General features: G+C 41.8%; 1 protein-coding gene across 6 annotated transcripts in view; it reads right to left on the bottom strand.

The window, feature by feature from the left end:
- Positions 1 to 5240: 5240 nt before the first annotated feature.
- Positions 5241 to 27984, bottom strand: part of LIN52 (lin-52 DREAM MuvB core complex component) — a 112711-nt gene continuing 89967 nt past the window's right edge. For 5 of the 6 annotated variants that reach the window (XM_059890672.1, NM_001102316.1, XM_024997866.2 and 2 more), the window contains 1 exon segment: positions 5241 to 7297. Coding sequence is in view for 4 of the 6 variants with exons in the window: in NM_001102316.1 (NP_001095786.1) it covers positions 7242 to 7297 (56 nt within the window). In the remaining 2 variants the exon portion in view is untranslated. 6 annotated transcript variants of the gene reach the window in all.

Below are 27984 nucleotides of genomic sequence, written 5' to 3'. Positions count from 1 at the left end.
CCCTCAGACACCACTTCGGGTTCTGACCCCTGGATACCCTCCTGGCCCTGCCCGCGGCTTCTCATTTCCACTCAGTCTCGAGTCACTGACTTTTCCAACTTGACTCCTCTCAGCTGCTCCTTTGTGTGGAGCCGCTAGCTTGGGCCAGCTTGCCTGCATCTGGGAAGGCCCTGGGATGTGACCTTTAGCCCTGCTTGACCTGGAGGCCTCGGGCCGTGCAGTCAGGCCAGGCTGTTTGCTCTCTATGGACTTTCAGAGGCTGCTGGGGAGCTCAGGCCCAAGAGGACCTCGCTCAGCTCTGGGCAGGGAGCCTCTGGAGAAAGGGCGGTAGGATGAGGGCAGAGGTGACAAGGACAGAGCAGAATGGGGAGGAGCATTCCTGTGCAGTGACTAGAATCCCACGGCTGCTTAGCCTATGTTCAGACCACCAACCCTAGTGAGACATGGGACTCAGGGCTTGTGCCAAGCTCAGCATCAGCTCGGAAATCTGCCAGCGCCACAAAGAATACCCTCCCCTCCCTTGCTCATCGGCAACATCTGGTCCTCAGGGGCCACTGTCTGTGCAGTCAACAGTGGTATCTCCTGAGGAACACGCTGGCGCAGGCTGATTCAGAGAGCTGAAGGATGGGAGCAGGAGAGGTGAACCTCTCTGGTGAACCATCTATTCTCCCAAAGAGTTGAGAAGCAGCTTAACTGGCTATTCAAGGTAATCAAAAGTAATCATATTTTCCCTGCAAGAATGATCACTTTTTTTTTTTTTTTAAGTATTTATTTGGTTGTGCCAGATCTTAGTTGCTTAGCTGTGGGATGTGAACTCTTGGTGGTGGCATGCGGGATCTAGTTCCCCAACCCGGGATTGAACCCAGGGCCCCCTGCATTGGGAGCAAGGAATCTTAGCCAGTGGACCACCAGGGAAGTCCCAGGATGATCAATTTCTAACATCTAATAAAAAAAATTAGGTATAATAAAAAAATTAAACATAAGATGTGCCACACACTGTTCTAAATACTCACAAGTACTAATTTAGTCTCCACAGTAACCCAAGGAGTTAGGTGCATTGGACCCATTACATAAATGAGTAAATGGAAACACAGAGAGCTTAAGCAATTTACCCAAAGTGACATAGCCAGCAGATAGCAGAAATAAGACTTGGACCCAGGTGTCCTGACATCCAGGTCTTGCCCTTATCCATGACGCTAGCCTGCTTCTTTATTTTTTTTGTGTGTGTAATAAAGTTTTATTAAAGTATAAAGGAGATAGAGAAAGCTTCTGACATAGGCATCAGAAGGGGGCAGAAAGAGTACCCTAGCCTGCTTCTTTAAAATGGAAGCGGTCCCGAGGACATTGAGGCTCAGAGAGAAGTGACTTGACAAGCTCATCCTTCCTCTCTCAAATCCAAGCTCTTTAGACCAGCAACAAGGCTATGAACACTGAGCATCATAGCAGATCATTCCTTCAACAGATTATTAAGTATCTATTATGTGCCAGATGCTGTTCTCAGTTCTGTTTATAGCCAAAGAAACTATAGGGGACTGAACAAATCTGGATCAATCCTTTGACATCTCTCAAAAGTTAAATAGTCAAATCATCTCATTACCTCTTATGTCTGGGATAGCGACAATGGGGAAACACAACAAAGCAACTTTGATTCTTTGAGTTTTCTGGCTCCTTGGATTCTAGATAATTGAATGTTTTCTGGTTTTGGAGGTCACTTTCAGAAGCATGAAATATAGATCAAAACAGAAAGCAGAGGGCAGGATAAAGATGAAAACGTATGTGAGTCCAACTCAGCTCAGAGCTTGAGTTTAATTGAGATTCCAACTGCCACTCTGCCCCACATTCCTTTGTCCCTGACCAAGTTCATGGCTGTATCACCCCCCAGTAATCCCTGTAATGGGCTGCAATCCTGGGGGAACTGTTTCTGTTTATTAAATGGCCAACCTCTGAGCCACATGGAGTATAGCCAGTCGTGGCTTCCTGCCCTGGCAGCCGACGGGCCACTTTTCTGTTTTAAAATTCAGGGATCTTCCACCAGAGATAATGGGGATAGCGGGCGGGAGTGGGGGAACAGGAGATGGTTGCTGGAAGGGAAGGCCCCTTCCAGGTCATGAGCTGAGAGTGGAATCCACATGCACTCTGAGGGTTTGCTGTCCTTGAGATGGTGACTAAGTTGCATAAGGCTTCGGCGTTCTGGGAACGGTGCCATAGTTATAGCTGCCCATGAGGCCACCAATGAGAAGGGATGAGAAGCCCAAATGGGGACCAAAGGCAGAAGGTGGGGAATAAACAGGGCAGTATGGGCATCACCTGAGGGTCAGGAGTTCTCAGTGCTTGAGACCCCAGTTCAGGGACTAGGCAGGACCCAGGGCGGTTCTCTCAAACCAACTCCCTCTGTGAAGCCCCAGTGTCTGCTTCTTGGAGCTGGGGAAACTGGCAGCTGCTCGTTTAGAGCCCCTATCCCCTCTCTGTGCCCCCTCCCCTCGCATCTGTCTTCTGGCTAGAGTTGTGTGAAGCGGAAGACAATTTGGGGCTTATTAGTGTCCCAGGGAGACATGTAACTTGTGTTGCTGGGACCCAAACAGCAAGAGTCTTAGAGGCAAACTCCAGCCGAGAAAAGACTGAGGAATTGTCTCACCTAATTACGGGGAATGGCCCTCTTTGTGTTTGTGATTCGGTACGGTTGTCCGATCGCTTTTGATCGCTTTTCTCCGTTTGCTGGCTCAGGCTATGCTGGAATTGTGCTAATTAGAAGAGAAATGGACAGAGTGATCCTGTCAGCCCTGGTTACTGGTGGGGACAAAGCGGAATATTATTCTGAGGCAGTGTTTTGTGAGGGCCCTTCTTCCAGCTCTCATTAGGAGGAAGGGGCCACAGGAGGGGAAGGTTCCGAATGCCTGGCCTGGCTAATGGAGCATTGGGGTGTTCATGTGCTAATTAACAGGCTCTGCCAGCGCTCGGAAGCCTCCCCCATGCACCTGGTGCCACCTGCAGCCCCCAACCAGCCCTGCTCAGGAAGAAAGTTTTGGGCAAAGGGTGGGAAAGCTGATGGCCTTTCAGAGTCAGGTTCATATCCTTAAAGTGCCCCGAAGCCTAAATAGATAGGAAAAGTCAGTTACTGGCCAGTCAGAGCTTCACGCACCAGGAGAAACCACTGATTGCCCACTCTTTGGGGGTGGAGGGTACAAGGTCCTTGTATGAAATGAAGCCCATGCAAGGCCAGGTAGTCCGGTAGCTCTCAGAGAAGGAAAAAAACAGACACTGTAGAACATAACCAAATGCTTGGAGATGGAGTTTGTGCAGGAGTTGAGAGCTGGTAAGAAACCCTGTCACCTGACCCCCCGGGACCATCCGCCTTGGCCCTGCCCGTGTCCTCCCTTCCTGTTCCACATTACCTTCCCGTATTGCCTGAATCCTGCTGGCAACAGAAGAGACTGGAGCCTCCCTCTGGAAATGCAATTTCTTGGCCTTATCATAAAGCCTCAATGGAAGTCCAAATACCCTGCAGAAGCCCCAGGGGCAACGGAAAGACTTTCACCAGCTCCATTTGTACTGCTCAGAAGGCAGAGGGCCAAAAACAAGGAGCAATTAGCAGCTGTCCATTAAAAAACACACACACACACAATGAAAATAGGTTACAAAGAGATAAAGAAAAATTAATTACAGCATTTTGGTATCAATGCAGTTGATATCCTTGAACTTCTACTGCTCCAACAAAGGAAAGAAAGTCAAGCGAATCAGCTGAGGCCTGAAACCTCAGAGACTGAAGAGAGCAAGCAGCAATGAGACTCTTGGTGAGAAAAGAGTAGAGTAAGAATTTGAAAATGTGTCTCCAGGCACCAATGCTATGCTTCTGCTCACAGCCAACAGATGCGAGGCATGGATGGTGTTTGGAACAGTGAAAGGAAAGGGAAAACAAATCTGTAGGCAAATAATCATTTATGAGAAAAATAGTCTCTGAAGATTTAAAGCAACATATTTGTCACGCTGTATCTTTTCAGTCAGTCAATCAGCCGTGCTTTTCTTTTTAAAAAAAAATAATTTCATGCATTTTAGTTGTGCTAGGTTTCCACTGCTGCGTGGGCTTTTCTCTAGTTGCGGCAAGTAGGGGCTACTTCTGAGTTGCGGTTCTAGGGCTTCTCATTGCGGTGACTTCAGTGGTTGCGGCTTCCAGGCTCTAGAACACAGGCTCAACAGCTGCAGTGCACGGTGTTAGCTGCTCCGATGCATATGCTATCTTCACAGACCAGGGATCCCACCCATGTCTCCTGTATTGGCAGGTGGATTCTTTACCACTGAGCCACCAGGGAAGACCCAGTCCTGCTTTTCTAGATCAGAGAAATTGACTGTCCACCCAGATGTATTATTGGGAATCAGTGATTAACCAATGATGCTAAGCAATTTGCTTTCCTTAAAAGGGAATGTTTTCTCTAAAAGGGCATGCTCTGGTCTGGAGCAGTAAACCATCAATGAGTGACAGCAGTAGTATTGGTTAAATCGGTACTTCTGTTTTTGAACAGAGTTGTAAAGGAATGTATAATAAGGGTTTATGGCAGGTGGCAGAGAAATATTTGCTTTTGATATGTCATGTTTAACTGGAAGCATGCAAACAAACAGGTCATGAACCTCCAGTTCAGAGAAGCCACTGCAGAACTTAGATGTGTGGGAGACAGCCACAATCTCGGGGAGCAGATAAATTAGTGGGGACTAAGATATGTACTCAGATCACTGAAATATAAGGTAGACTGTCGTAATAAGAGTCATAAGGGTGGTATAAATAAATGCTGTGAGAACGCAGGGGGAAGGATTATGCCCAGTTGGATCATGGGGTTTTACAGGAAGAACAGGTTGATGGGCAGGAAAAGGATCCAAGGCTTCTAGGAACTCAATGGCATCCACAAAGGCACGTAAGTGAGGAACTGGGGACTGTTCAGATTAACTGGGATAGAGACTTCATATATTGGAGAGAAAGGAAACCAAACTGGAGGGTTATTTAGGGTTACATGTAGAGAGTTTTAAATGCCAGGAGGACGGGTCTAGACTTTATTAGCAGACGAGGGGAGGTATGAAACAATGAGTTGGGTGGCTGGTAGCTGGAGACCATGTGGTAGATGATCACAAAGCCCCACATCGCCCAGCGTGATATTAAAGGGAAGACAGTCGGTCATCTGCTGTTATAGCTGTGCTTTCTGATGAGGTCTGTGCTTTAAATATGCAAGTTGACCTTTCGAGGAAAAACTCACTTTCCTAATAAAACGTAAATATTTATTATGACGACACAGAAACCACCATATACAAAGTACAATCCTCTAACATCCTAAAATACATACATGCACACATTGTACATAAATTTATATTATCAATATAAAAATACATCAATAACATTTCTAAGGACAGCAAATACAAAACCAATAAATATTGCAATTCTAAAACATCTACGTATATTAAGTGCTGGTGGATAAGATGACAGTAAAAGGAAGAGGCCAAAGCAGACCCCAAAACCAGGTTACAGACCGGAGTTGGTTTGAGGGAGGTACCCCCATGTTCTCCATCTATTTCTCAATATCCTCAAGCACTTAGAAGTGCCTGACACCATCAATTCTCAAAAAACAGAGCAAAGTTAGAATCTGACATTGTGGCATTATTTTTTTGCACAGCCCTCCTTCCTTCTCTCTCCCCATCTTTTACATTCTTTAACCGTATTTAAGATAAAGGAATGTCAATGATAAGCTTTACTTAAAATCAAAACCTCTCTAGCCTAACCTTATATATCGCATCCAAACAGAATGTTTGCCTTCTCATACTCTCTTTTAATGTCTTGTGTTAAATTCCACCCACCCTGATCAATAAGTAAAATTGCATGGATGGTCAAAGGAAGCAAATGAAAGAAAAACCCAGCCTTACTTCTAGCACGGGAAACAAGGCAGAAGTGTCAGGAAACGGCTAACGGACCAGCTGTTCAACTGAGCAGTGCTGTACCCTAGCCAGACACTCCGCATCAGACCTTGACCACAACATCCCTAGTGTCTAAACACTAACACACTACTGCCACATGGACCTTCTTTTCATAAGGTTTAGGAAACCCCATGAACTTCTCAAAATAACAGAAGCTGGGGGCTAACTTACAAGACAAAATAAGGAGAATACTTACAATCAATTTTAAACATGGGCTAGATTTTCAGGTCGTAACATAGATAGTGGACAAAGAGCTCCATAAGAATTGTAGAGTCAAGAAATTCTTTCTCTTCTGTGTGTGTGTGTGTGTGTGTGTATTTCTGTTATATGAGTGAACTATCTAATCTGTGCTATGAGATGGGATAGCGGGGCAAGCAAAATATTGCCACCATTCCATAGCACATTCCCTTAAGGTCAATTACAATTTCTAGTTTTTAATCAAATGGGAACTTCTGCACTCAATCCCCTTCTATCTTTCAGGCCATACCTACTTTCTCACTTGAATCTGCAACAGATTAAGCAGAACTCAAAAGTCCTTTCCATCATCTTTAAGCTAGTCTTGATATCTAGAACCCAATGCAACCCTGCATGCGCCTTTCACTGTACAAGCTAATCCCAGGAGGGAGTTGGTACACAGGGATCCCACTCTCTGGAGTCAGACACATGGGGGGCCGTTGGAGGTAGGGAACAGAAGGCATTGGGGGATGCGACTATCATGAGAGGTGTAGAATTTCAAAAGCATTTCTCTAGCTGGGGATTCCTGGAACCTAGTATACATTGGTGGGTTTGCAGGTCAAACTGTACCCTGACCTGAATCTAACTGGTCCAGAATCTAATTGGCCTCTGGTCTCCTAGCATCATAAATACTTCCTAAGAGATGAAGTACGATTCAAAGGAACTCGTCCAATCAACATGTCTCAACTGACTTTGCCATCACTGAATCAAATCAACTGTAAGATCCTGGAGCTCCTGAATCACTTCTGGAAACGAGAAAGCAGGACTTTGACCTTTAAGAATGATATGCTCTCTGGTGTCACCAGCATCCGAGGTTGAGACGGTCAAAGTCTGGAAGCTGATGGAATCACTGCACCGATCCTTGGGTAGAGCAGATTCTTCTCTTGCTGCCGAACGTCCTCAGAGGTGCAGAGTGCCAGAAGCAGGGGAGAGGGTGAATTCTGGAGTGCACCCTCTGGCCTCTGGTCAGGAAGCAGTGAGGTGTGCATCTTCAGAGCTGCACTGGGAAGGAAGCATGGTTCCGGGCCCCAGGACATCCTGTCCACAAGCAGCTGCTACTTCTTGGGCTTCTCTAGAATGTTGAGGAACTTCCCCCTTGTCATCTCTCTGGCTGGAATCACAAAGTACATGAAAGATCAATGAACACCTAAACTCTGAAAAAGGGTTCACAGGAAGGCTTAATTTGAGAATGCACATTGACATAAATTGTATACAAAGTTGCTATCCTAACAGATTCCATCCCTACTAAGCTCCAAAAAGAAGGAAACACAAAGCACTCTTGACAACTATAGTAATTACCAACACTGTCCTGAAGTTGGTAATTACTATAAGGTGCAGGCCAACTGGGGAAATCTTTATCATTTACCCTTTTAAAAAAATCACCAGGGAGCTCCCCCCAAATCCCTCTCTCCCTCAAGAATGTAACCTAAGACTCATGTTCACTGTCTCAGGAGGTTTGCTTCTGGAAGCTAAAATCCAACCAAGATCACAGTCTTTTCTAGATTGTTGGTCTCTGGACATTTATAATCTCAAATCAAAATTAGAGATCATTTACCCCATCTCTCAGGAGTGGTAGTCCCTGGACACTGTAATATAACAGGGTTTATATTCCCTCAGTGCAGTTCATCTGTGGATGGAGTAATAAAGTAGGGTTTATAGAGCTTTGGTCTTCTCTCTCTTGGCATTGTCAGTCCTTAGATATTTAATATAGCCAGGCAAGGTTTATGTGTCTTTCTCTGACTTGCAGCACCATCAATCTTTGAATGCTGTAGTTACAAGAGGGTTTATACAGCTACTTTCCTACATATGAGGCTCTGAAAATCAAAGTAAAACATTTCTCAATTACAAGACCCACTTTAGAAGCCCCCAGTTTTAGCTCGGTCAAGCAAATTCTCAAAAATCATATGTGGCATAACCCCCTTCATCCTTATCCCTATGTCTCTTAAATGGATCCTCTTTTTATGTCTCTTGGATGGATGTAACAGTGCTGAAAGTTTTCTATAGCTGGAGTCCAGAAGTCTGGAACCACACGGTGGACACACAGCAGGCTGCGGTGCCCCTGGCTTCCCAGGGACATGTCTCCATCTTGGCCAAAGGAGATGACTAGGGAGGCACCTGCTGGGATGAGAAGGACCTTCACCCTAGGCTCTGTGTTTTCCTTCCCAGCAGAGCAAATGGTGCCAGATGACGGGTGCCCACTTCCCACCCCTACCACCCATATTGAATTGTTCTCGGTTTAGTTCTACAAGAAAGAAAGAAAACAGTACAAACTTTGTAACTACTGGAAAGTTTTAGGTAACTGTAGTCTACTCATTCCCTATCTTTCACAAGTTCAAAGCTCCAACAAAGGAAAAGGAAATCCCATTAACTAGGAATGGAAGCCCCAGTCCTGGGTTTTATCTCATATACCCACAACCCTACCCTGGCCAAAATCAAACTGACCATTCCTTCAGTGGGCTTATGCCAAACTCCATACATACAAAGTTCCTACAAGACTTGCAATTACTTGTTGATGTGATTGTCTTCTTTCATGGAAATGTAAGAACTGAGGGCAGAGGTGGTATTTTACTATTGTTTATATGGCCAGCACCTAGCACAGCACTGAACTCAGTATCTGCTGATAAATGCTGGCTAGATGAATGATGATACACAAAAGAACTGGAACCAAGTGGGCACACAGTAGTCAGTTTCCTTCCCTTCCACAGACAAACAGTAAGACTTGTTGGTGACCCTCACTGCTCCACTCTCTACACTGTGGGAGTCTTTTAAAATTTACCTTGTTTGGCAGGAAAGTCATTTCCCTTGATGAAAGTAATACCAGATTTATGGATAGATCCAGGCACAGGACTAACTACTCTAGGAGAAATCCAAACAAGTGTTTTCTTGACCAGGGGAGGCAGCATGGACTTCTTTCAGAGAATACAGGCTCTGAATTAAGTTCCAACTCTAGTATTTGTCAGCTGGGTGACACCTTGAGTTGGGTAGGATCTCTGAGCCTCAGTTTCCTCATCCGTAAAATGAGTAGCAGATTAATGCCACCTGCTCTGCCCTCTTGGGTATTCAGCCATGATCATGCTTAGTGCAGTGGTAACATTATTAAAACATCACCTTTCAGAGGAAGTTGGTAGTCTGCTGCTTCCCTTGTACGCAGTATTTCCTGAGTGAATAAGTGAGTGGATTGTGATAAGGCAGACTAGCAATCTCAAACATCCCAATTCTTGGAATCTTCCCCTCAGCCTGATCCTATAGGAAATGACTACTTATACTTTTGTTCAGAGTGGGTCTCATCATTTATTCCTCCTTGGATAGGTTTTCTGTCTATTCTCCAGTGCTTACTAATGACTTTAAACACAGTATCCAATGAGCCTGCAGCATGGCTAGAAGCAGGTGCTTTAGAAATCAGACTTGGGTAATAAAAAAAACTCAGTGGGTAGAACTGAGCCTTGTTCCAAAAATCCTGGGCTAAGAGCATTGTACTGACTTTACTAATTATTTCTGCCTCTTGCACTTCATATAACCCAATTCTTTACTGTTTTTTCCCCAAATGGGAAAATGACCAATATTTTAAGACCTAAAATTTTACAAAATCCAATCTATTCGAGGGATCAAAAGGATTTAAAAAGAGAAATAAACGGATATTCCAAAGTCTCTCAGTGGCAAGCTCTCCTTGAATCTAACCAATCCTTTTTAACAACCCCCTTTCTACTCAATCATTCCTCCCCCTTCAACCTAATCTAAGTACACAGAGCTGCAGCAAAACCACCGTAAAAGTAGAAGTAATTCAAAAGACATCATCTTCTACATGGGAGGGGAGAAAGTTTTCCTACTCGCTGGTCCTATATAGGAGATATACGAATTCCTGACATAGCTGCTCCCTAAAAGAGGGCTGTACCCTATAAATCACATCCTAAGCACCAACCCCTTTCTGTGCACAGAGAAATTGCTGCAGGTCAGCGGCTGCTCCAGAGCACGTGCCCTCCTGTTCACTTGTCATCAGCGATGTTAACATCTCTGATTAATTCATATACCCCTGGTTTTATTCCTCATCTCTCTATCCTTGGCTCTCCTGTTCTACTGCATCATGAAGATTCTTACCGACCTGCTACAGTAATCACCGCCCGCTAACTGCACCCCCCAAACCTAGTGAAATTGTTTAGTGATGCCAACCGCGCTTTTAATTTGCAAGACATCAGACACAGAGGTAATTTATACCAACATCTGTTCATTTTTGACTTCTGAAACAAACTCGCACATGCTGCTACAAAATCCCATTAGGAGTAGAGACAGCCTTCTGCTACTATTCCGTATTCCTCTTCTACACACACACACACACCCCCACACACCTTCCAGTACGGTTTTATATGTAAATATATTTTACTAAAAAACTCCCACCAAGGATCTCAAATCTCGTTGGGGAAAAACCTTTAGAGAAGACGACAGCTTGCTGACAGAGGAGACGAAGGTATTTCTACATCCTCCTGCCTAGTTCCATCCCTTCTTCTCAGTATAATCCTTGCATTAATAGTCAGGGTAAGATTCTATGCTCCTCAGCTTGGCAATTCTGATTTCTGCCTTCTCTCCTGGTTCTTTTTTCCCCACAATGTGTCAGAAGACCGTCCTGGGGACAATAAAATTGCTAGAGAGTTTTATCTGGAGTCAACACCATTTCTTAACTATCTTCTAGTTCCGGATTAATTCTCTAGGATTCTAAGACTCAACAGAAGGGCAACACTGCTACCACAGTGTAATCACTAAGCCAAGGGGGATCCATTGGTGCTCAGCCACCACAGTGTATGCCGTGCAGAAGAGAAGCACGACCTCCACATCAAGCTGTGATTTACGGGCCCTGCTAGGCTGGGCACAGACCAAAAACCGAGAAAGCCGCAATCAAGACTCTCACCAAAGGGTGAACATGAGAACTGCTACGGAGTGAGAGACAGGGGGACAACGTGTACACATTTAAAGACAACAAACGGATAAACTAAAATCAACTTTCAGGTTGATGCTGGTTCTAGTACCCCTTCACAGGTTCCCTAGGGCTGTCAGGTTCATGGCAGTTGTAAATACCTGGGTACACGTTAGAGAGGTCAGGGCTGAAGGGAGGACTCCATCCTGCTTGCGGTGAAGGTGGTGTGTGCTTGAATGTAATCTCTTCTTTAGACTCTCCAATTCCTCCAGCCTACACTCAGCCTTGCCTCTGGCTCCCTTTCCACAATGACTATCCCCAAACTGCCTTCTCTGCAGTAAATTTTCTGGTGGCTGGTTGAAAAAGATTTCAGTGGTACAGATTGATTTCTCACTGGTGAGGGGATGAGGGATTACCAGAGGCACCCTGGTTAACGAGATTGGGTGCACAAGCTCTCATGAGACCAGCCCTCTCTGCCAGGGCTCTGCACCTTTCGCCCATGACATATGGGTTTCATTACGGAAAGATTTTCCAGATTATAACTTTGAGGCAATTGCCTGATAAAATTCTGCTTGGCTTTAAGACAGGAGACAATCGAAAGATTAAGTAACTTTTAATGAAATGGAAGAAACTCATAGCATTTGGTTTTCAGTTCTAATGCAAACTATTTTAAATATTTCTGTGTCTCAATATAATTAAAAATATTAGTCAGGTGGAGGAGAGTTACTTTTCAGTGGTTCTCTCACATCCTGAAGAGCAACAACAGACTGTTCAGGAGACTCTAATATGAGTGGCCAGGAAACAAAGGAGACAGCATAATGTTGTGAAAAGAGCAGGGCTTTTATTTTTTTTTAATTTTTTGGCCGCACCATGCAGCTTTCGGGACTAGTTCCCCAACCAGGGACTGAACCCAGGCTCCCAGCAGTGTAAGCGTGGAGTCCTAACCATTGGACTGCCAAGGAATTCCCAAGAGCAGGGTTTTTAGCATTAGCCAGGCTCAGATTCAAAATCCCAGCTCCCATACTGAGCCTGAACCACTGCAGGCAAGTTGCCAGAGTCATCTCTCTGTGTTTCAAACTCCTCATCTGTTCAAGGTGGGGTTAATACAAGGGTCACACAGGCATTTGGTAAATGCTAGCTACTATATGACTCTTTCTTTCACGTCAAACAGGAAGTTTATTTAAGCCACAAGATGCTTAATGGGAAAATTATCAAGGATTCATTTCTCTTAGAGCAATTTATCCCTGCTTTAAGACAGATTGCCCTACACATAACAGCTAATGTACAAAAAAGTTAAAAAACGCCTTAGGTTTTACAGTGATAAAGTGAAAAATATTAAAAAAATTCTCCAATTGAACAGGAGAATTGTATGCAAGGATTTTTGTTTGTTTTCTGTTAAACAGTGAGAGCGAAATAACTTACTGGAATATGGAAGACAAGGGCTGAATGAGCACGCCACTGATGGAGGAAAGGAGGAAGACTGTCACAGAACCAGAATTCTGCCCCAGTTGTTGTCCATCAGAACATAACATTATATTTAGTTGTTTTCTTTTTTAAAAGGGGGTGGGTAATATGCTCATCTACATCACCAGTTACTTGAAGTACAGTGAAGAGTGAGGAAGGCATACAGGAAAAAATAGAAAAAGCCATACTGTAGTAGTCAGGTTGTGGGAGAGACAAACTGAGCATGTCCTCTTGGTCTGAGGGAACTGACTTCTGGAGTAAAGAGCAAGTTCCTTCAAAGCAGACACCTCCTGTCTGCTGCTGGAACACCGACTGCATCTTGGCTAGTACAGCATGGATTTTTCTGTTCTTTCGTGTACTCCTTTCTCACTTCTTTATGCACTTCAAGTAACTGGTGATGTACATGAGCATATTCCTTTAAAACAAAAAAACCCTAAATGACCAATGTTATGTTTTGATTGACAACAAATGCGGCCGAATTCCGGTTCTGTGACAGTGCCCCTCCTCATCAGCGGCGTGCTCATTCAGCTCTTGTCTTTCATATCCCAGTAAGTTATTTTGCTCTTACAGTGCATCTGCTTCATGAATTGGCTGCCCATTAAATCGGAATCTAATCTACCTGATTGACAAACCCTATCTTTCACAGTAAACCTTCATTAGTTAACTAAGTGGTATATGCTTTATCTGTGTGCCACAGAACTGTCCTGCCCTGCCACCTTCAAATTAACACGATGACTGTTCTTGGTTTTCATTAATATGATGACTCCTTCCTTGGGCATCCATCGGCCACAAGAAACAATGGCATCCTTAGCTGCCATGTCACAAAAGAGGTACCAGGTCAGCCCCAACTGAGCATACAAGCAGCACCAGGAGTGGCAAAAAGGGGATAAACTATTTATTTTTTAAAAGATCTCAAACATGAAGGGAAACACGACTGTCTTGCATTTGTGTAACAGGTTTATTCTGGAGGCTCAAACCTGGGTACTAGTTGGGGCAGCAACCTTCCTTAACTGTACGAGCAGCTCCTTCTAGCAAAAAGGAGCACATAAAACCCTAGTTAGTTTGGTTTAAATCCATGTGTTAAATGGTTATCTATTTAACTAGATTTATAGAAGACACTTTGTGGAAATGATGTGCCATTTGTTTTGATTACAGTTTTGACTTTTCTTTAACAAATATCTTTTGGTTGAAAGTGTTCTAACAATGAAGAGGGACCTGGTAGTCATCAGTGTGCACTGTGCAGGAGAGAAGCATGAAGGCGGTGGATGAACAGCTTAGTCACGTAGAGACCCAACCTACAAGGTTCTAGGTATGAGGGAAAAGTCACATAAATGAGAAGAGGCCTTGGAGACAGCTAGCCAGCAGTTCACAGGTATCTTGGTACATCAGAGGAGAACAAAGGAAACCACTGGGATTCATAGAGCCGATGTCTCTCTCATAGGAACGGGGAGGGAAGGGTTTCCCGTCACTCTGGCATAGAGCCGGCATACAGCAGAGCAGTGCCCGAGCAGGCTGCGAGGTGAGATACCTCACCATGCTCCAGTCAGACCTCCGCACAAAACCTACCACTAAGTGATCGATAATTCAAGTCAAGGACTAAGTACTTTATAATGCCTCTGATGTGAGAGCAGAAGGGGCTGGGGCCACTGTCAAGAACAGAAGGTGCTATGAACTGGGCATGAAGTCCCTGGGTGAGAAGGGCTCCTGGGACCTCATTAGAACACTGGTGGCCCTCAGAAAGTGGTATAATTGTAATAAGGGCCACAGACCACCCTCAATCAACTCATGGGAGAGTCAACCCACGTAAGAGTACGTGGTAGAAATCTTTCTTTTCTCTATATAAAAGCAGTGTTTGAAAGCAGACAGAGGCCTTTGCTTAAAATTCCCTGGGCATAAGCATTTCAAAAGGACAATGAAATACATATCTAAGGAAAGAATAGCCTGGGTGCTACCTCTGTGACCAAACTTATCATTGACTATGAAAATCTTCATCCTAAGAATTCTCAAAAAATCCTTTTGGGGGCACATTTTCCAGATTCTGTTTCTATAGAGTGTTCTGTCTCTCCAACAGGACTTTTTCTTCCGAAAAGGGTGGCTTGGCTAAGAAGAGTCTTCTCTCCACTGAATTCAGAAAAAGATAATTTTATGTCAAACATTTTTTTTTTCAACTCATAGTAAGGGTCATTTCCAGAGACTGTTTTATCTAAGAAGTAATATAAAAAAAAAAACCAGGACTCAACATACAGGTAAACGCATTTGGATAGTTCCAATATGGAAAATAATTTTAATGGCTTTTCACAATGGAGGAAAAAAAAGACAGAAATATCCAGCCAACAGATATATTCTCAGAATATAAAACATCAAGCAGGAACATAAAATACGGGAAGTGTCAGCCATGATGCCTGAAGATTGAAAGCAGAAGAATCTTAATTGTCAGGTATTTGAAAAATGTATTCAAGCAAAAGCCTGTGTTTCTCCATCAACTCTCCCTGTCCTGCCCTCTTTCAAAAGCAAAACAAGACAAGATTTCAAATATTCAATCCTTTTTATCATTCTTCTCCCTACTAAAAAACAAACCAAAACAACAAGCGACCCCAAAGATCTATGTTCAAGAAATGAGACCTAACAACTTCTTGTCTGTGGTATGTTTCCTCTCCAGAGGGCCCAGAGGCCTATTTCACTTGGTTCCCTTTTCAAGGGCGAACTCAGCTGAGCGAAAGGCAATGAGATCAAAGCAATGGATCAATATTCTTGGGGCAAACTTTTATTAAATGCTCATAAATGTTCACAGAACATTCACACTTCAGGGCCTGTACTTAATATAGATTGTGGTGAAACACTATGACCAAAGGCTAGTAGATTCACACAGCCTTAATTTCCTCATTCATAAAGTAAGTACAGCAATAATGATCCATCACGCAAGGTTAAGAAAGAGTGACTAGTCAAAGTGACTTCATCAGGACACAAAATATTTTGCCCCAAGTTAGAGTAATTTATTCACAGGCAATATCCCACTCCCAGGAAATTCAGACCAGGATCCCAGCATAGATAAATTTCAAAGGACTTGTTCATTAAGACAACTTTCCTACTCATCCCCACCTCAGGGTGCTGGCAGTAGCAAACATCTACAGAGGATGCAGGCCCCAGTCTTACTGACCCCCAGGCCAGGGAAAGAGTTACATCTTCACACTGCGAGGCCAATAAAAACCTCTCTTGATTATAATTTAGATAAGAACCACCGGATTGAATAATAATGTCTGAAACTCCCCTAGCTGTTTCACCTTGAGACGTCCATCACTGGGTTAAACATGATGCTAATTGCATTTGGATTGATTAATTTCTCTCACTCCTGTCTATTCGAATAACGCTTAACAAAATAATCATAGCACCCAGAGCCAAATCTTTTCCGTCAAAGGAATGAAGCCATCAGAACAGGCAGAGATGAAAGAAATGAAGATGACCCGTAATTACTGCTACGGTGATATCATTACCATATTATACAAAATGAGTGTGGGGGGAGGGGGAGGAGGGAGGAGGGGCTGAGATTATTTATATTTTTTAATGGAACGCTACAATCTGAGAATACAGATGTGACATCAAGTGGGACACACAGAAATATAGAACTTTACAAAAATACAAATCTTGCTCATGAAATTGCAAAATCCAACAAACACTGAGGTCCAAGATACACACAAGTGTCTTGGGCTGTGAGCAGGTATTATTCACGCCACTATTTTTTCACTGCAATAACACTTTGTGTATGACTTACATGGAGATTTAAGATGCTCTCTTCACACCACAAGCACTTCTATAGTTACTGGAGAATTCTTCTTTAAGCCAGGGGATAATGTAATTTTATTTTAATTTTGTTAGAGGTGGCCTTGTTTGTAAAATTAGAATCTTGAGTTTTAACTGCAGATAGTTTTGGTTTAAGACAGCAAAGAAAATGTCTATGTATCTTCACGCATGGTTCATAGGACGGTAGTATGGACTTAACTCACCAGCAAGGAAAAATATATTTCCGTACTTTCTTGTTGTTTGATAGGACTTTTTAATATATTATATATGATATAGAAAAACTTACGATAGCAAAGGATTTGAACTTTAGGTCTGAATCTATCACTTATTAGATAGTGATCTCAGGTAAATTATGTAGCCTCTCTATGCCTCAGTTACTTCATCTGTAAAATGGGGGTTTACTACCTACCTGAGTCAGTTGTTGTAAGACTTAAGATGGTACATTTAGGTGCTCAGTAAGTGCTGGCACAAGAAAAAAATTTCCCCCTAAAATTTAATGGCTATTTACAAAACCTTGCATGTTTTGGTTATTTCATTTAGTGAAGTTATTTCAAATATACACTATAAAATACCCTGAATATAGATTTTAACAAATATTTGTTAAATAAATAAATAGGATACTTAGAAGGGGCATCATTTTAATAGGCTAGAAATATCTGGGGGATATTTTTGCTACAGTATTTTAAACAGAGAACCATAATTAAATTGAAAACAATAAAAACAGATATTGAAATTGTTTTACTTAACTTAGATAAGAAGACATGTTTTTCTATTTTCTTACATAAAAAATATTCCCACAGAAAATAAGCACATGTATTTTGATTACATGTATTTGTAGTCATTCAGTAGTAAATGTAAACAGAAAAAAAAAAAAAAAAAGATAAAACACTGTATTTCTGCCAGGTTAAAACAAGAGACTAAACCATTTACAATGTTAACTTTGTGTTCTCTGCTTTCCTTCTGGTAAAGAGAGACAATGTATACAGTAGGAAGGATTTCTCTTGTCTGGCTTTGGAATTAGATGGGTCTGGCCCTGACCCATCTTGTATATGCAGAGTACATCACGAGAAATGCTGGGCTGAAAGAAGCACACGCTGGAATCAAGATTGCTGGGAGAAATATCAATAACCTCAGATATGCAGATGACACCACCCTTATGGCAGAAAGTGAAGAGGAACTAAAAAGCCTCTTGATGAAGGTGAAAGTGGAGAGTGAAAAAGTTGGCTTAAAGCTCAACATTCAGAAAACGAAGATCATGGCATCTCGTTCCATCACTTCATGGGAAATAGATGGGGAAACAGTGGAAACAGTGGTAGACTTTATTTTTCTGGGCTCCACAATCACTGCAGATGGTGACTGCAGCCATGAAATTAAAAGACGCTTACTCCTTGGAAGGAAAGTTATGACCAACCTAGATAGCATATTCAAAAGCAGAGACATTACTTTGCCAACAAAGGTCCGTCTAGTCAAGGCTATGGTTTTTCCAGTGGTCATGTATGGATGTGAGAGTTGGACTGTGAAGAAGGCTGAGCGCCAAAGAATTGATGCTTTTGAACTGTGGTGTTGGAGAAGACTCTTGAGAGCCCCAAGGACTGCAGGGAGATCCAACCAGTCCATTCTGAAGGAGATCAGCCCTGGGATTTCTTCGGAAGGAATGATGCTAAAGCTGAAACTCCAGTACTTTGACCACCTCATGCGAAGAGTTGACTCACTGGAAAAGACTCTGATGCTGGGAAGGATTGGGGGCAGGAGGAGAAGGGGACGACAGAGGATGAGACAGCTGGATGGCATCACGGACTCGATGGACATGAGTCTGAGTGAACTCCGGGAGTTGGTGATGGACAGGGAGGCCTGGCGTGCCGCGATTCATGGAGTCGCAAAGAGTCAGACATGACTGAGCAACTGAATTGAACTGAACTGATCTGGCGGCTCAGTAGTAAAGAATCCACCTGCCAATGCAGGAGACATGGGTTCAATCCTTGATCCAGGAAGATCCGACATGCTACGGAGCAACTAAGCCTGTGCACCACAACTACTGAGCTGTGTTCTAGCACCTCGGAGCCACAACTACTAAGACGACACGCCCTAGAGCCCGTGCTCTGCAACAAGAGAAGCCACCGCAATGAGAAGCCCGCACATTTCAAAAAAATCAAAATCAAAAATGTTATAAATGAAACAAGAATCTACAAAAGAAAGTATAACTGAATCGCTTCGCTATACACTTGAAACTAACACACTGTAAATCGACCATGCTATGCTATGCTAAGTCACTTCAGTCGTGTCCGACTCTGTGCGACCCCATAGACGGCAGCCCACCAGGCTCCCCTGTCCCTGGGATTCTCCAGGCAAGAACACTGGAGTGGGTTGCCATTTCCTCCTCCGATGCATGAAAGTAAAAAGTGAAAGTGAAGTCACCCAGTCGTGTCCGACTCCTAGAGACCCCATGGACTGCAGCCTACCAGGCTCCTCCGTCCATGGGATTTTCCAAGCAAGAGTACTGGAGTGGGGTGCCATTGCCTTCTCTGAAATTGACCATACTTCAGAAAAATTAAAATTTTTAAAAATCAATTAATACCCTTAAACATTTTTAATTTGAACTAGGCATATTGGTACGAATACAACTTCTTTTCTTGAAAAAAAAAAAAAAACAAACAACAACACTCGTTTACAAACTCTGTCCATGGAAAAGGACCAGAAGCCTGACAGTTCAGTACTAACGAATACTCTTAATACTTAGATTTCTACTAAAAGGAACCAAGGTTACTTGGAGATATGGATGAGATTCTAAGTCTGAAGAAGTAAATGAACACAGAATATCTTGACATGCTGAAAGGAAAGAAGTTACCAAAGATTACTGGAGTCACGTCAAACAACACAGGAGTCAACAAAAAGGGGTGTCCACTAACTAAAGATGGGACAGTTCTGACTGTCAGAAAGAATAATAATTATAGTAGTTAGAAATAATATTAAATATAAATACCTATGATGTTTCTTAAAAGTCCTTAGTTATTTCAACTCATCTTATGTTCTGAAAATCAGTAAGTAAAAGGGGGGAAAAACCAATCTTTTTTTCTTGCCTTTCCTCTCTGGACTATATTTCAGGAAAACCAAATAGCTGCTACTGATAATTATCACTTTTATTATGAAAGAGATCAGATGTACACCACCTAAACCCAATGATCCTCATTGAAACTGGAACAAATGAAGGTCTTATGCTTTCTGATATGCAGCAATAGCAAGTACATGTATGAACCATTCTTTCCAAAAAGACTGATTCCAAAATCACTTTATTCTCTAACTCCACTAGACTGCATGAAATTTGGGGGGAAAACAGGAAAGCGTGAAATGCTACCACTAGGATAAAAATCATCCAAATTTAAAATGCAGGAGATCTTCCCATACAAACAACCTAGTTTCTTCAATAATTAAACAGCACTGGCGGGGTTGGGGGAGCTCTAGAAGAACAGAGCATGCCTATTTATAGAGAAGATTAAGAGGCTGAAGTCTGATGTCAACCAAATGCAAATGTGCAGACCTTCTCCAGATACCAACTCACACAAACCAACTGTGAAAAACAGTTTTAGCCAAATTGGACAAGGATTATGTTATTAAGGAATTATTATTTTATTTTGTTTAGTATAATAATTGTGTTTTTAAAAGGGCTTCTTGGTTAGAGATACATACTAAAGTACTTATGAATGCCATGGCACTAGGATTTGCTTTGAAATACTCCAGCCAACAACACAACCACAACAAAAGTGTGATATAAGAGGGCAGAGATAAAACAAGAATAGCAGAAAGCTGACTGAAGTTGGGGATGGGTATGTGGAATTCATTATAGCATTCTCACTACTTTAGTAACATTTGCAAAATCTTCATAATAAAAAGCAAACTTCACCAACTGCTCTTCTGGAAATATAGCTTTTTCTCATTATCATTGCATATCATAATACAATGAAGAGTAGGCCAGGGAACAGAGATGAGGACAATTAATTATACAGAGGGCTTGGAAATGGATAGACAGAAAAAGCTTGAGAAAGGGGGTGAGTTTTTATGTCATGAGTGTTTATTTCCATCGTTAAATTCCTTGGATGAGGAACAAATTACACATGACCAAACGATCAAAAGCAGATAACATTTTTTAAAGTCCACCAAATCTTACTCAGGTGAAGCCTAATGATACGAACCTGCTGCCTTCCAACCTTTCTTAATTATTTAAGGAACCACACTGACAACTCTAAGAGCACAATTTTCAGTTTATTCATAAAATAGCTACAAGTGCAGCTCTCTTGCTCAACATTTTGCTCCTATAAAATTCTTTGGGAGGTGGAAAGAATAAGTCCTTGGTTACTCATTTATTGAATTTTGAATTGAAATTTTTTTGAACTGAAAAAGCTTTAGGGTCACTACAGCAGAAATTAACACAGTATTGCAAATCAACTACACTTCAATAAAATAAAAATAAAGCTTTAGGGTCAGTAGTAAGAGTAACTTTAAGGTCTAGACCAGTCCAATAGCTAACAAGTTACAGAAATGAATAGCTTAATCTAAACGTTCATCAGCGTGTTTGTTAGAGGCTAAGTCATACCTGAGTCTTTGGGACCCCATGGACTATACAGACCATCAGGCTCCTCTGTCCATGGAATTCTCTAGGCAAGAATACTGGAGTGGGTTGCCATTTCCTTATCTAGGGGATCTTCCCAACCTAGGGACTGAACCCAGGTCTCACGTATAGCAGGCAGATTCTTTACTGTCTGAGCCACCAGGGAAGCCAATTCACTAGTCCAGCTAAATTTCACACCATCAACAGCTGTGAATATAAATTATCACCTCCCTAATCCTACTTTAATTGGATCACTCTTACTTCATAGATGATTTATCCAATTTAAAACAAACTACTTGTTCTGATAATTTGATTTTAATTGATTGCAATGTAGTTTCACATATGTATGGGTCATGTTCTCAACTTGACCAGACAATAAATTCATCAGTGGAAGAGACTTTTAAAGATATTTTCCCTAAATGACTTGGAAAAAATACCCAATATATAGTATTTGCTTCCCTGACAGCCCAGTTGGTAAAGAATCCACCTGCAATGCAGGAGACCTGGGTTTGATTCTTGGGTTGAGAAGATCCCTTGGAGAAGGGAAAGGCTACCCACTCCAGTATTCTGGCCTGGAGAATTCCATGGGGGCGCAAAGAATAGGACACGACCAAGTGAATTTCACTGATAATATTCATCCAGCAAGGCTTAATTTAAAAATCTTTTTCCTTTAAAATCATGTAGTAGTACAAATGTACAACAATTACTGTTTTCACTTGATTATGAATTAAAAAAAAAAAACTATTTATTTATTTGGCTGCATCAGGTCTTAAGTTGTGGCAAGCAGGATCTCTGATCTTCACTGCAGCATGAGGGATCTTTAGTTGCGGTGCACGGGCTTAGTATATCTACGGCATGCAGGATCTTAGTTCCCCGATTAGGGATCGAACCTGAGTCCCCTACATTGCAAAGTGGATTCTTAGCCACTGGACTACCAGGAAAATCCCTGAATTTCTTGCAAAAGAACATCACATCAAGGTGAGAACTTGACTGTATGATGTGTCTACCTAGGTAGTCATGTTAAAGGGACCTGGAACCTTTAACCAGAGTGCTTGCACCTGGACTAACATCTCTCTGAGCAACAGAATACAAAGAAACAATAATGGACTGAAAACAATTACAGTTAGGACAGTTATGAACAAGAGGATACAAAAAGGACCTGGGACCAACTGCCATTTCTGAGAGGTGGAGAGCAAAAGCAGGGTATTATGTAGGATCCCTGCACACAGTGTCACCATGGAGTGGGCTGATCACCTAAGCTATGCCTCCTGCCCAGTTCACAGACCTGCCCCTGCTGTTACTCCCTTTAAGGACCCAAGCAGCTTCTCTGGGGAGATAGCAAGAGTACCTGCTCCTTGTTTTCCCTCCCTCATGCTGCAGCACAGCCCTAATGAAGCCCTGACTAGAATTCTTATCTGGCCTTGTATCAATTTCTATTGATTAAAGGGGCCAAGGGCCCAGGTCCCTAACAATATGGTAATGGTTAGTTTACTTGTGAGTTGAAATTACAGCTAGTTAACCATCTGTGTTTTTCAAATATCCAGTTTTGATGTTTCTGAAAAATCTGATTTACATTTGTGAATTAGAACATAAAAATATCCTCAGCCGTAAAATTACATTATACTGTGTATAGTAGTCCACTTCATGGAAACTCCAGAGTTTAATCTATATATAATAACTATACAGTTTAGTAGTTAGAACTGGACATGGAACAACAGACTGGTTCCAGATAGGAAAAGGAGTACATCAAGGCTGTATATTGTCACCCTGTTTATTTAACTTATATGCAGAGTACATCATGAGAAATGCTGGACTGGAAGAAACACAAGCTGGAATCAAGATTGCCGGGAGAAATATCAATAACCTCAGATATGCAGATGACACCACCCTTATGGCAGAAAGTGAAGAGGAACTAAAAAGCCTCTTGATGAAGGTGAAAGTGGAGAGTGAAAAAGTGGGCTTAAAGCTCAACATTCAGAAAACGAAGATCATGGCATCTCGTTCCATCACTTCATGGGAAATAGATGGGGAAACAGTGGAAACAGTGGTAGACTTTTATTTTTCTGGGCTCCACAATCACTGCAGATGGTGACTGCAGCCATGATATTAAAAGACGCTTACTCCTTGGAAGAAAAGTTATGACCAACCTGGATAGCATATTGAAAAGCAGAGACATTACTTTGCCAACAAAGGTTCATCTAGTCAAGGCTATGGTTTTTCCTGTGGTCATGTATGGATGTGAAAGTTGGACTGTGAAGAAAGCTGAGCGCTGAAGAATTGATGCCTTTGAACTGTGGTGTTGGAGAAGAGTCTTGAGAGTCCCTTGGACTGCAGGGAGATCCAACCAGTTCATTCTGAAGGAGATCAGCCCTGGGATTTCTTCGGAAGGAATGATGCTGAAGCTGAAACTGCAGTACTTTGGCCACCTCATGCGAAGAGTTGACTCACTGGAAAAGACTCTGATGCTGGGAAGGATGGGGGCAGGAGGAGAAGGGGACGACAGAGGATGAGATGGCTGGATGGCATCACCGACTCGATGGACGTGAGTCTGACTGAACTCCGGGAGTTGGTGATGGACAGGGAGGTCTGGCGTGCTGCGATTCATGGGGTCACAAAGAGTCGGACACGACTGAGCGACTGATCTGATCTGATCTGATATAGTTTAATATATAGATTATATATAATAACTATATAGAGAGTTTATATATAGTTAACATAATAAGCATGTTGTTTAGTCACTCAGTTGTGTCTGACTCTTTTGTGACCCCATGGACTATAGTCCACCAGGCTCCTGTGTCCACGGCTTTTCCCAGGCAAGAATACTGGAGTGGGTTTGCCATTTCCTTCTCCGAGGAACCTTCCCAACCCAGGGATTGAACCCATGCCTCCTGCATTTGAAGGTGAATTCTTTACCACTGATCCACCAGGGAAGCCTTATAGTAAGCATATGCTGAAAGAAAAAACACTCTTTCATTGACAGTACAGGTGATAATTTAAGATCTTAAAAACAACTTATGTGTGATCAACATGGCAAAATATAAGGGGAAATCTGGTTAGACAGTATATAAACATTTACTATAATGTTTAATAATTAAATTTAAAACACATTTTTCATTTATTTTATTTGCACTCAAGCCAATAAAGAAGCGAAAAAGAAAAGAAGCATTTTATAGATGCTAGACCACTGGCAACAAAAATCAAAGGTCAGAGTTCTAAACTTGTTTCCTCAACTAATCAACAAGTTCTTATGACATGCCCATTATTATTTTTTTTAAGATTATTTATTTGTTAACTTTTGGCTACACTGGGTCATCTTTGCTGTGTGCAGGCTTTCTCTGGTTGTAGAGTGCAGGGGCTACCCTTCCTTGCGGTGTGAGGGTTTCTCATGGCAGTGACTTCTCTAGTTTCAGCTCATGAGCTCTAGGGTGTGTGGGCTTCAGTAGTTGTGGCAGCTCTTTTCTAGTAAGTCGGGTCTTCTCCTTATGTGGCCAAAGGATTGGAGCTTCAGTTTCAGCACCCGTCCTTCCAATGAATATTCAGGACTGATTTCCTTTAGGATGGACTGGTTGGAAATCCTTGCAGTCCAAGGGACTCTCAAGAGTCTCCTCCAACACCACAGTTCAAAAGCATCAATTCTTCAGCGCTCGGCTTTCTTTATGGTCCAACTCTCACATCCATTAATGATTACTGGAAAAACCATAGCTTTGATTAGTCGGACCTTTGTCGGCAAAGTAATGTCTCTGCTTTTTAATATTCTGTCTAGGTTTGTCATAGCTTTTCTTCTAAGGAGCAAGCACCTTTTAATTTCATGGGTGTAGTCACCATCTGCAGTGATTTTGGAGCCCAGGAAAATAAAGTCTGTCACTGTTTCCATTGTTTCCCCATCTATTTTTGCCATGAAGTGATGGGACCGGATGCCATTGATCTTAGTTTTCTAAATGTGATTCTGATGCAAGCTCAAAGTTTGAGGACCACTAACTTATCTTACCTGGGCTTCCCAGGTGGCTTAGTGATAAAGAATCTGCCTGTCTAATGCAGGAGATACCAGAGATGCAGGTTCTATCCCTGGGTCTGGAAGATCCCCTGAAGAAATGGCAACCCACTCAAGTATTCTTGCCGGAAAAACCCCATGGACAGAAGAGCCTGGTGAGCTGCAGCCCATGGGATTGCAAAGAATCAGACATGACCTATCTTAGCCAGACTCTGATTTTGTCTCTAGTTCTAATTACTAAAAGAATTATTAATAAAATTTTAATTGGTTAAAATTATGATCATAAAGCATACTTCTTACCATAAAACTAAATGCAGAAAACTGACACTATCTTCTCTATGAGCCACAAAGGGAGAAATTAAAATTCAGCCAAGGATAAGAATTTTTTATCAAAACTCCAGCTCAATCTCTAGTGCCATGCATTATACTTAGTGTTAAGGTTATAATATAATCCTTAAATTTGAGAATCTGGCAGAAGACAGACTGGAAAATAAATAATTATCAAATAATGTCATCTAAGCTATAAAAGGAGTAAACAATACATTTCAAAGACAGACATGGGGACAATCAAATCTGCAGAAGGTTTGAGCTGGATGGATAGGAAAAGCTTCAGAAAAGGAGTGATACTTGAACTGACCCTTTAGGAATACAGTATCTAGGAACGACGCGGCAAACTAAGGACAGCCTTTCTAAATGCTTTCCACTAGGCCACGGGGTAAAAATCAAGTGAATATTATGAAATAAATCTTAGAATAAATTCTAAGTACTTTCTTAATTCCCAGGACCGTTTGGGATTTCTTGTGGCTAGCAAAGTAGTAAAAGAAATGGCCCTGCTTTAAGAAATTAAACAAGTCACAAATCTGATCTACGCAAATCTGGCAGAAACAAACCAATTATAATTATTTACCATATTTGGTTAAGCAAAAGTCGTGACCATCAACAACCAAACCACAATTAAGTCAAATGATTTGTTCCCAAGTGGAGTTTTAAGACTGATGTTTTCACAAGATTTTTGAAAAAATGGAAACATTTACTATGCATTTATTTTAAAAGTTTTATTTGGTAAAGTTTTTTTTGGCTGTACTGTGGATCTTGTGGGACTTTAGTTCTCCAATCAAAATTCGAACCTGGGCCATCACTAATGAGAATGTGAAGTCCTAACCATTGGATCGCCAGGGAATTCCCTTAAAATTTATTAAAAAATTTTTTTTCAGCTTTGCTGAGGTATAATTGACAAATAAAATTGTAAGATATTTTAAGCACAGTACATTGTAAAAGAATTTCCCCCCACCAAATTAACTAACAGATGTTGTTATTTAGTTGCTACGTCATGTTGGATTCTTTGTGACTCCATGGACTGTAGACCGCCAGGCTTCTCTATCCATGGGATTTTCCAGGCAAGAATACTGGAGTGGGTTATCATTTCCTCCTCCTCTCTTAAAGTTTTAAACATTTTTATTTCTTATTCAAAAGACATAATTTATGAAATCCAGGGTGGAGGATACTACCTTAATGAGTTAAAAATTCTGTGCTTCTAAGATCAACCTGAACTAATTCTACCTAAAAACCACATTTTAGATTAGTCTTTTCCTCTCTATTCATGTTGGTTCTAATAAGCTAGCATTCCTTTAACCAAACAAACCTAACACTTATTTTTTTGGACAGTAGAGAAGCATGCTAAAAAGTTTATTTTAAATGAAGACTATTTATTAAGCCCCTAGTAATCTAGTTCTGATTTGACTGAGGAGTATTATTTCTAATAAATCCAGAGTTGAGTCAAAGGCCAGAAGACAATGTGAATAAAACACTTAAATATTTCTAACATTAATCACATTGTTTGAATTACCTTCTTAATGATTGCCCAAGTTCAGCTTGAGTTACTGGGTACATTCACTTCATCTGTATAATCAATGATGTATCTATCTCTGAGGTTAAATGTCAATAAAGAAATGAATCTCTATGTGCCAGAAGCATTCTATTCTTCCAAAGTTTTACTCTATGCAAAAACAAAATAAGAATATATGACCAAGGTTAAAAATAACAACAAAACATGGGACTTCTTTGGTGCTCCAAGAGGTTAGGAGTTTGCTTTCCAATACAGGGGACGCGAGTTTGATCCCTGGTTGGGGGACTAAGATCCCACATGCCATGGTGCAACTAAGTCCATGAGGCGCTACTTCTGAGCCCACACTCTCTAGAGCCCATGCTCCGTAACGAGAGAAACCTACATGCGGCAACTAGCGAAAAAGCTCATGCGCAGCAACAAAGACCTGGAGCAGGCAAAACAAAGAAACAAAAAAAAACAGAGGGTATGACCTATTGCTGTCAGTTAGCCATTACAGTCAGCCAACTGCAAAAAGATTCACAATATGCTATTCTCCATCCTAGCTCAAGATATGAAATATCCAACTCTAGAGCTTCGCAATAGAATCCAATACTGAGAATGATGAAATCAAAAGACTTATGTTTTTGCTTACTCAGTTTCTGAGTGACTCAAGAATACAAAGGAGAGATCAATAAACAGTTAAGTTATCTTTAAGTTTAAGCAAAATGTATTTAGATATTACTGGACTATAAAGAAAGCTGAGTGCTGAAGAATCGAAGCTTTGAACTGTGTTGTTGGAGAAGACTCCTGAGAGTCCCTTGGACTGCAAAGAGATCAAACTAGTCAATCCTAAAGGAAATCAGTCCTGAATATTCATTGGAAGGACTGATGCTAAACCTGAAACTCCAGTACTTTGGCCACCTGACTCGAAGCACTGACTCATTGGAAAAGACCCTGATGCAAGGCAAGACTGAAGGCAGGAGAAGAAGGGGATGACAGAGGATAAGATTGTATCACCATCGTCAGCTGAGGATGACATCACTGACTCGACAGACATGAGTTTGAGCAAGCTCCGGGAGTTGGTGATGGACAGGGAAGCTTGGTGTGCTGCAGTCCATGTGGTCGCAAAGAGTCAGACATGACTGAGTGACTGAACTGAATTGATATACATATTGGGTGATATATATTGTATTTACACCTAGTTAAAATTA

The sequence above is a fragment of the Bos taurus genome, chromosome 10, assembly GCF_002263795.3.
Source record: "Bos taurus isolate L1 Dominette 01449 registration number 42190680 breed Hereford chromosome 10, ARS-UCD2.0, whole genome shotgun sequence".
In the NCBI taxonomy this organism is placed as follows: domain Eukaryota; kingdom Metazoa; phylum Chordata; class Mammalia; order Artiodactyla; family Bovidae; genus Bos; species Bos taurus.
The sequence above is the reverse complement of the archived record's forward strand: the minus strand, read 5'-3'. Positions and strand labels throughout refer to the sequence as shown.